Source organism: Cibotium barometz, chromosome 47 (assembly GCF_041138505.1).
Source record: "Cibotium barometz isolate CiBa-2024 chromosome 47, ASM4113850v1, whole genome shotgun sequence".
Classification (NCBI taxonomy): domain Eukaryota; kingdom Viridiplantae; phylum Streptophyta; class Polypodiopsida; order Cyatheales; family Cibotiaceae; genus Cibotium; species Cibotium barometz.
In genome coordinates, this window is record NC_141092.1 from 45,464,949 (window position 1) to 45,475,208 (window position 10,260).

The 10,260-nt window shown below is 47.2% G+C and overlaps 1 protein-coding gene across 1 annotated transcript in view; it reads right to left on the reverse strand.

The window, feature by feature from the left end:
* The window catches only part of LOC147611747 (la-related protein 1A-like), a 51,759-nt gene extending 41,988 nt beyond the window's left edge, over positions 1–9,771 (reverse strand). Inside the window, exons 1-7 of the mRNA XM_086784797.1 lie at positions 8,863–9,771; positions 7,942–8,476; positions 7,545–7,710; positions 7,364–7,454; positions 7,208–7,279; positions 6,479–7,113; positions 6,327–6,399 (exon numbers count right to left, since the gene is read on the reverse strand). Of these exons, the coding sequence (XP_086640923.1) occupies positions 6,327–6,399; positions 6,479–7,113; positions 7,208–7,279; positions 7,364–7,454; positions 7,545–7,710; positions 7,942–8,476; positions 8,863–9,588 (2,298 nt within the window). The 5' untranslated portion in view covers positions 9,589–9,771. The remainder of the gene's footprint in view (positions 1–6,326; positions 6,400–6,478; positions 7,114–7,207; positions 7,280–7,363; positions 7,455–7,544; positions 7,711–7,941; positions 8,477–8,862) is intronic.
* Positions 9,772–10,260: the final 489 nt, after the last annotated feature.

The window sequence follows — 10,260 nt, forward strand, 5'->3', positions numbered from 1 at the left end:
CGGAGAGTCCTCCAATCTCCTCCCTGCCTGAAGAAAATGAAGCATCGGTGTCCATCACCTCCAGGTGCACAAAAGCCGGAGTCTTCATGATTGCTGCTGAGGAGTCTTCACCCTTCTCGGTCTTCCGCTTGGGACACTGCCTCCAGTAGTGGCCTTTCTCGCCACAATCATTACAGGTCCTCTCTGCCTTCAGTTTCTCGCGGTCAGCGTCGGACTTCTTCTCATAAGACTTCTCCGATGAAGCCTTCCCTTTGCCCGAGTTACGGCCTTTCGACCGTTGGCCAGTAAAGGCCTCCGAACCTCCACCCTGAGGAGGGTTCGTGAATCGTTCCTCCTGGTCCAGGACCATGGGCACAAGCTCCTCCCACGTGATGGTGCTGAGCCTGCCAACTGGTAATCAAAGAAGAGTAGAATGCTGAGTACGAAGAGGGCAAATGTGACAGCAACGTGATGGCCATGTCCTCTGACGATATCTCCTTCTTCCCAGCTTGAAGAACTTCCTGCTGAAGAGCCTGCAGCTTGTTAATATGCTCCCGCATCGTCGACGACTTTGTAGGGCTCATAACCCGCATCTGTACTTCCAAGGAAATCCTCTTCATGGGCGATACCCTGTTGTAAAGTGAGGCCAAATGCTGCCATATACCTCTGGCCAGCGTCATATGCTTTACATGGTTGATTACCTGTGGTGTGCAGTTGAGGAAAATAAACGAACGGACCCTAGCGTTGACACGATCCCACATCTGTGTCTGGGCCTCCCGGTCCTTTCGGGTTGACGGTAACTCCCCTTCCTCTACTTCCAGCCGTGGAATACCAACAACGACGAAATCGGCGAGGTCGTAAGACTCCAAAACGGATTCCATCATCACCTTCCATATGCCGTAGTTGCTCCCGTCCAACTGACGGTCCACCGGGAACGTGGGGAGTGTCGGGATCTTCACATGTCTCTCGGCCATCTCAAACAGATCTGCCATTGCGGGGATGTACTCTGAAAAGGGTGGGTGGGTGGGAACAAAGAAGAACTAAAACCTGCAAGTGGCTGTCCAGCAAATCAACCCGCCTTCCTCTTGCTTCTCCTCTTCCCGATCAGCCCAAAACAGTCCACCAATCAGCCACAAAACAGTCCCCTCTTGCTCACACAAATCCCAAGACCTATCTAGAGCCTAGGGCTCTGATACCATGTCAGAATATGCAGCGGAGATGATGACCAAATCTGGGAACACAAGAGCAAAAACGCAGGCAGAAAAACAGCACAAGAGAGAGAGATGTAGGCGTGTAACTCTGCTCTGATATACACAAGAAGATCCCGAATATGATACAAATGAGGTATGGGGGCTGGGGGCCTATATATACCTCCCTAGAGGGCAGTCGGCCAGCACTAAAGTGTCCACGACTGAAGAAAGAGGTCCCACGACTGCATAAATGCAGTCGGCCAGCAATCTGGTGCCCACGACCGATCAAAACCAGTCGGCCAGCAGCAAGAGTGCCCACGACTGATAAACACCCAGTCGGCCAGCACTCTACTGCTCTTGGCACCCTCTGGCAGCCCTCCCAAGCCTCAGAAAAATGGGAAAAAATAGGGGAAAAATGCGGAGAGTGGGGAAAAATGGGAAAACACCTCATAAGGGCGGGCACACCCACAACAAAGGCCTTGGTGTATAAAACTAGACAGGAGATGACTTCTAACAACGGTTCCCCCCACCAAGAGGGGCAGCAATAGCATCCACAAGCGCTCCCAAGCAAGAGTGGCAAACCCAGCTGGCCGCCCATGTTAGAGACGGCAGACACACTCTCGACAGAGAGCACACCTACCTAGTCTGTAGGAGCCAAGGTCATCTTAGAGGCACATGATTGAGATGTGAGGGGTTGAAGTGTGCCTATAGGATTATGGAATTATGGGTATGCATAGTGTACATAGCACTATCAAAGTCATGCTATCAATCCTTCGAAACCTCTACTGGTTCACACAAGGTAACCTGCAATCACTAGGATCAAAGGGTTCCCCCTTTGGCAACACATGGGTCAGGGAATAAACACCAAAGTACATCAGCATCCAAGAGTTCGTCAGGTAGCCTGCAATCACTAGGATCCCCACAAAAGACGTGGGTTCCCACTTTGGCAACACATGGGTCATGGAATAAACACCAAAGTACATCGGCATCCAAGAGTTCATCTAAACAAACTCAAGGTTACCCAGCGAATGAAGGCTCTCTGGCCCCCCAAGACAATGGTCTCTACGATAAATTCTTCTCTGCAGGTTGGGGTTGTTTCCCAAAAGGAAATCACCAAATATCCAGAACAATAAACTGTCAGATACCATGTACTAGATGGGACACCGAGGTATATGTCTCCAAGGTGCATATCTCCATCTGAACCTCCCGAGGGATCAACTACTCTTGGGTTCCTCTCTCAAGTCACCCCTGCCTGGTCTAGATCTAGTCCTTCAGATCTATCTACCAGATCTAGTTCTTCAGATCGCTCTACCATGAAATCAAAAAGAATCTTGGTCCACATTATTCATCTAAGTACAACTCAAGAAGCTATCAAAAATCTACTTCTCAATTCTTAAGCAAACTAAACTCCCTCCACCTATGTCTACTCCTCCTCGTAGGTGTGAAACCCATGGAACCCTCTAACAAAGGGGAAAGAGCCATCAAGTCTCTAGAAGGAACCATCAAAAGCAAATAGGAAACGCTTACTAAGATCTTCACTCGTGCATCGTCTGATCTTCTACGTTTAGGTTGCTTTGATACCAAGTGTTACAACCCCACGGATCTCCTAATGCAAAACACGAGTGATTAGTACAAACCCCCTAAGAGGAGTGCAGGCTAGCTCCCCACCCAACCATAGGTTCAGCATCCGCAAACCTTCCCCGAGCCAAAGGCTAAGGCTCAAATCCCACGAACTATGCCAGTCAGCATTGGTATACCACCAATGCCTACCTGTTGATTCGGTATGACCGTCCATGATCCGTCAAATCCAATCATGTTCTTGACGGTAATCTTGGTCCATCACAAACCACAAAGTGAATAACTCTCTGTGAACAATAATAACCCAAGTCTCACTTATATAGTGGCTACTGCTGCTATAAATAACTATCCGATCATAAATAGCCAGTATACTTGGTATTATTCACCATGAGCCTTAGCCACCTATGTGTTTGCTTCCTCTAATCCCAAGGCTCCCCTAACCATGAGCCTTAGCCACCTAAGTGTTTGCTTCCTCTAATCCCATGGCTCCCCTAACCTTGTTGGATTAGACCACCTATGTGTCTGCTTTCTCTAATCCCAAGGCTCCCTAACCTTGTTGGATTAGACCACTAATCCTAAAGATTAGAATTTATTACTAGGTACATAACAGTGGCGTTGGAATATCAGCATAAGCTCAATGGGGAGGCCATGCAACTCCAGCATCAATAGTTGCTAGCAACCCTACAAGCCAGTCTTATGGCAACTCTTCCCAAATTGGCACCTAGTCCTAGTACCTCATGTTGGGGTAAAGGCATTATGCCCACCCTTATAGTGTGTACAAGTCCATAAGTTTTATAGTACATAGTACACTTAGTACTTTTAATGTACTAAGTGCACTATGTGCACTAGAGCAAATATACATGTGTGATAGGGGAGTCACACACTCATACTTTGTGAGTTGACTTATCCCCACATGTCTCTCTCTCTCTCTCCCTTCTTCTTTGTGTGTGTCTCCCACATGAAACTCTAACTGTTTCAGCTGAGCTTCTTTAGCTCCCTTCAACTCATATCAGAGCGAGGCATTACAACATTATCAAGTATGTTTCCAGCAGCACGCTCTCCCTCACGTTTTCTGTTCGTGTTTTGTAAGCGTGCGTGTGCGCGTGCGCGTGCTAGCAGCCCTCCTACCCAACATTGGTATCAGAGCATGTTGCTCATTGCTTGGGGTTTCCTTGCATCAGCCTATCGCACGCAAGCGCACACACCTTCTTGTGTTCGTCAGCACCGTCAAGAAGAACCTGCTGCTGTGCGCCGCCACCGCTGTGCGCCGCCACCGACTTGCACCTCCTGTCCTTCACAGTCGCCGTTTCAGAGCCAGCACCGCCATTCACTGTTGCCCGCCGTTGCTGTGCACTACTGCTGCCCTGCGCTGCTATGTGCAGATTGAAGCTGCCTGACTCGTTGAAGCCGTCAACTGGAGCTGCCGCGTTCTCCTCGAAAACTGCGCCGACTACAACCAGTATTTTACTGTTATTTCTGTAATTTTTTCAAAAATTCAAAAATTGCTAAAAATTAGCAAATTGGCTGCATTAATTTGGGGCATTTCACCATTTAGCCTGAAATTGCAACATTGGCACACATTGGCATTTTCATCAGATTTGGTGCATCAATATACTAGAAATTTGGAGATTTTGCAAAAATTGGCATTATTTGCAGGTCTATTTGGTGATACAAGAACATTCACTTGGCATTGGGGCATTTCCCCAATTTCTTGGGAGTTACAGCATTGGTACAGGTGATAAAGACACATTTGGGGCATTACCCCGAATTTTTAGGCCTCGACACTAGGTTGCTTTGAAGGCTTTTGCACTCCAATTGATGTGGTTTATGCCTATGTATTGAGCAAACACAGTGGTATACTTGGGTCATATTGTAGTTCACATCTTCATTCAGTTACACTACATGTTTGTATGCATTTGTGATAGCCATGTCTAAGAATAATAGTGATTTGTTTGGCATGTTGTCTATTGAGGATAAGTTGGATGGCACCAACTATGCTATGTGGGCATATATGATGAAACATGTACTAGTCGCAAAGAATTTGTGGGTCTATGTATCATGGGCTGATGTCAAGCCTATTGCTCCTGCACGAGCAGCAAATGCTTCAAGCAATATTGATGCAGGGGATGATGTATCTTCAAGTGCTGCTACATCTTCTACACCTTTGCCACCTACTCCAGAACAGCTAAGATGGGATGCCAAGGATGCTCAGGCCCATGTGTCGATTGCTCTCTCGTGCCGTAGGCACATCATTCCACACATTCGTTCCTACACCACCACAAAGGGTGCTTGGGATACCTTGGCGGAGTTATATTCAAGTCGCAATGAGGCTCGTGCAGCTTACCTTCAGGGCAAGCTTGAGACTGATCGCATGCTTGAAGGTGACTCTATCGATCAGTACGTTACACACGTTAAAGACCTTCGAGAGCAGCTCATCGACATTGATGAGGTCTTGACCGATGGCTATCTTGTTCAGACAGTCTTGCGTAATTCGCCCGACTCTTATCAGACATTTGGGACTACATCGGTTGTTGAGTGGCAATGCGCCTAATGCGATCACTTTTGACAACCTTGTGACTCTCTTGCTCAACGAAGAGAAATCCCGTTCCAACAAGAACAACATCATGTCTACTAAGTCAGCAATGACTGCTCCCTTTCGTGGGAATCAATTTGGGCCTAAACCTAGCCCATCGGATCCTCCCAAGACAGAGGACAAGCCTAAAAAGAAAAGGCTTTGAAATTACTGCAAGAAAACAAGGTACACCATAGAGGAATGCAAGAAGCGTATTGAGAGTGAGAAAAAGAAGCAGCTGGCATCTTCTTCAACAGGTGCACATGAGGCCAATTTGACTACAAATATGAAAACCTTGGCCATTTCATCTTCTTCACCTGCAAAGATGTCTTCTGATGCGGTTGCTTCCATCTATGCTTACATCAGCGCTTACATCTCAGCTCACATCAGGCATATATCGGCGCTTACATCAGGCTTACTTCGGGATTGTTATCTGTGTTTTTGGGACAGCAGCCTTCTCTGCTCGTTTGGAGTCTCACATAGAGCTCATGTACTGGACTTTATCATTTATATACATATCACCATTGCATGCTGTGTGATTTGCTCTGATCTTTCATATATTTGGTCCTTTGGTCTCTTTTTCCCTCACACATAGGCCAAGAGAGAGAGAGCAAAAAAAGTCAACAGATGACTTTTTCCAAGGGCTCTTCTAAAAATTCCCTTGAAAAGAGGGCCTTCACCCCTTCTTTGTGCATTCAGTTCCCTCAACCCCATAAGAAGGTGCAGCTTGAAGACCACAACCAGCCTGAAATTAGCAGCAAACAGAGCATCTTCAAAGCCCTGCAAATCAGGAGTAGTTTTGGAAAGAAGATTCAGTGCATTCAGACTGGGTAATTTGAGAGCACAGCCAGGTACCTGTTTCTACAGAAATCAGCCATTTCAGGCTTGTACTTGTACATTCTCATATCAATAACCAGAAATGCTAACAAATTCAACACTTCCGTTATCCACCATGAAAAGGACAAACATATTAGCTCCCACAACAGCACTTAGCAAGAGAACTACACCTGTGTCACAATGATGAGATGTTGGACACAGCTATCATTCATTTCAGAGTCGTCTTCTTCATCCTCATTGTGGCTGCAGCAGGTACTTCATCAAATAAATCCCAGTTTGCACAGGATATAAAAAGAGAAAAATTCCACAGGCTTGAAGCTACCTTCTGAACTGATTCAAATGATCTTTAAGCATAGGGCGATTTGACTCCAGCTCTTCATCCATCTGAAAAGTGTCTTCTTCATGGTGACTGGAACTTTTGCCAGCAAAAGCAGCAGATAGGCCACCCCTTCTTGATCTTGGACTTTTGATTGCCAAACCTGAATGACTAGCTCCATTCCACTGTTTTGATCTAAACCTAGTATCAGCATCACCCCTTGCATACACAGCTGATGGAGAAGAATTTTGGCTATCAGCATCACTTGTCCTCGGGGAATCAAGGTTAGCAGCATTTTCCTCCAAGATCTTAGCATCCCGGCTTCCTACCACTTCAGCAAGATCAAACTTGACCTCAGTGTTTGTAATCTTATTACCTGCACTTGGGCCCAAGATTTCATTCCTTTCCATTGATGGCTGCCCCTCGTTGATTGAACTTGAGCTTGTCATGCGTGAGCCACTCTCTTTTTCAGATCTTTCAATCCCTGCTTTACTTAAAGTTGTCTTCTCATGCTGCATATTAGACGAGGAATTTTGACTCAAAACTGAATCACTCTCTTTAGGAGCTAAGTCTGTAGGTCCATAATGAGTCGGTGGCAGAAGCCATTTGGCCCAATCATCTCGCTTGCGTATTCTATCACCCTGCCCATGTTCAAACAGCCAGCTCAACAAATGTGTCACAGACACGAGCAAGCCACTCTCAGGCTCCATTCAGACCAGCCCAAAAAGCACTTACCTGAACTTCAACCACTGCGGAATTCCGCAATGCATCCAAAATAAGCCTGGGATTGGGTGTTAGCATTCTGACCTGCAACAGAAAAAAAAAAGGTTGCTGTTGAGACTGCCCTCTTGCGTAGCTTTGACATGTAACCCAACATTGACAATAGCATACCCGGTTAAAATTGGCGATCACTGCAACTGGGATAAAACCCTGCTCATCCATATTTGAGCGTAAATAAATATCTCTGCATAAATTCTCTATGCTGATGGGCCACAACAAAATAGAGTTTGTCATCATCCCAATTTGACCAAAAAGGAAAGTATAACTACCAAGAGCACATAATTTTGCTCACCTAAAATAGTACTCTATTTGTTTCACCAGCATTGATCTCAACGAAGCAGGATCTGGACCAGTCAGCATGACTCCCGGGGGTGGTCCAGGAGGTCCAAAGAAGGGTGGGCCGCCACGCAAAGGTTCTGGTGCTGCAGCTGGCAGATAATACATGCCCGGTGCTGCATCTGCACATGTAACCAATTAATCAGGCCAGACTGCAACACGCAGCAAGACTCTAGAATCTGGTAGTTAAAGCTACTGTAGCAAAAACAAAAGACCAGAACACGTAGGCCAAAGCTCTTTCCTCTTATGATAGGCAAGCCACCCACAATCAACTGATGCCCTGTGCATAGAGACACCCATGAAAAACGAGTTTTGTCCAATGAGACTATGAGTGTAAGGATCAAGGGCAGTACTCTGAAAACCTGCAGCAGCGAAGAATCCTGCATTTGAATTGTAAAAAAGTGGAGGTGGACGAGGAAGGTTCCTAGGGCCAACGCGTTGTTGCTGAAACGGCATCCCCACATCCCTACCGTTACCATAACCCTTATTGTGGGGGTGCCAGCCATGGCTACCCCGTCCTTGTTCTCGCCCCATGTTCCTCCTGTTTGGATTATTATGTGGAAAAGCACTTGCCCCATCCCCCCTTTGGTGCAAGGTATGACCATGTTCATTATTGCCTCCAACAGCCAAAGGCACTTTGCCTCCCAGCTCCCCGGTTCCTTTCCCTGCTTGATCTGGATCAACAGTAAGCGGCATGCTCACCTGTGGAATGCTGTTTTCAATGGCAGCTAGTGGAGTAGAAGGTGATATGCTTTGGGGTGCAGGTGTGCCATTAGTAACACTAATACGTTTGGCTGCCGCTTTCTGCCTATTTGCAGTTGGAGAACTACTGCCATTACCGCCGCCATTTCCCCCACCCTTGGACCATGAAGGGGCCATTGCAGATCCCTGCCAATCCGTCATAATGCTCAACTGATCAGATAACCATCAAAAAGATTGCAACCACATCATAATGCTCAATAAAACAGCCATCAAGAACAATGTCGACTACTACATCACAATTGTCATCCAACGGCAATGTGACTGACTGTCAACTACTGCTCAGCGAATTAATGAGCCATCAAAAACCCAATCTATCATAATGCTCAGCGATCAAATGCATCCTCAATCATCCCATCATAATGCTGAATGAGTCGGATGGCCACCAAAAACAATGTCACTAAACAGAATTACAACTTGAAAAAATGCAAATCATAATGGATGATCGTTGGTTGAAGTGGAACAGAACGTGCATTGGTACAAATGATGTAATGAGCATGTGATCTTGAAAAGACCTGATTTGATGATCCATCCACAGTGGACGCTGGCTTTGAAATTTCAGAAGCTTTGGAGGCACGTGCATCTCCTAATGCTGGCCAGGCAACAGCACCCATCACAGGTCCAGAGTCCGTGACTCCCGCACTGCTATTTGAAGGCTTCTTCCAGGCGGGTTTACTAGGTTTTGCAGGAGAATCTGACAGGCCAGGTTTCACAGAGGAAGAATCAGGCTGCGGCAGCAGGACAGTAACAGCTTCCAATGCATCCGGATCAAAACCTGCCTGAATACCCTCGCCATAGCTTCCCCCTTCTTTTTTGTGGGGGCTTGAAGAGGCGGGGGTGATGGGTGTGTCTGAAGGTAATGCGACAAGAGGGAGAGGGGGAGGAGCAGGGGCAGGGGCAGGGGCAGCCTCGCCATCGCCAGTGTGCCCTCGTACGACCTGGGACCAGGCACTCTTAATCCGAATACCTGAAGAAGTAGTAGCTGCTGCAGCCGAAGAGGAAGTTGCTGAAACTGCGGCAGAAGAGGAAGAAGGAGAAGCAGCTGCTGAAGCACCCCCTCCTCCTACAGAAGCTCTTAAGGCAGACACTACCGGCGCTGCAGAAGAAGAGGAAGCTCTTCCACCATCGCCAGCGTAAGGAGGCAGCTTGCTGTCGCTGCTGCTGCTGCTGCTGCCGCCGCCGCTATTGGTCACATCGACGCCCGTCTCGGCGGACAGCTGCTGCGGGGAGTCGGTATCCATTTCCGCCCTTGTACGCTACGGATATGGAGCTGCAGACAAATTGGAGGCCATTAAGAGCAGAGTTTACGGGCGGGGGCACGATGGGTTTACACAGAGAGCAAGAGAGAGAACTGAGGAGGCGATGAAAGAGAAAAGAGGGCTCGTTATGAAGAGGGGCATATGACATACGTTCCATTTCATTTTGTTTGGGTGAAGAAGGGGAGAGAACAAATTGGAACTCTAGAGAGAGAATGACCATGCCACCATGATGCCATGTATCATTCCATGACCCCATGCCATCCCCTTTCAAGTTTATCCACATCTCAAGTGCTCATCTCCTAGGCCAAAAAAGGGCTCTTCACTCAATGGATAGGTCTAGAGACGCTCGTCCATGGGAGCAGACAAGCCCTCGCCCGTGGGAGAAGACATTGCACACGCATATGTTAGGGGTGTTAGTGTTTCATTGTCTGATTGCTTTCTCACATGCGAACAATTAAGTGCATCCTAGTTGTAAAGTCTTGTAGTTGAAAAGTGGGGGACTTGGGTTCACATCCTCGAAGCACAATATCGTGTTAGCTATGTGTCTTACATGTGCTCCTCAAGCCAAAAACTTTAGGAACTTGATTCATGACAGGGACAACAAAGGCAAGAGAACCAGGGCCAGAGCTAGCACTCCTCATTCCATTCGATATA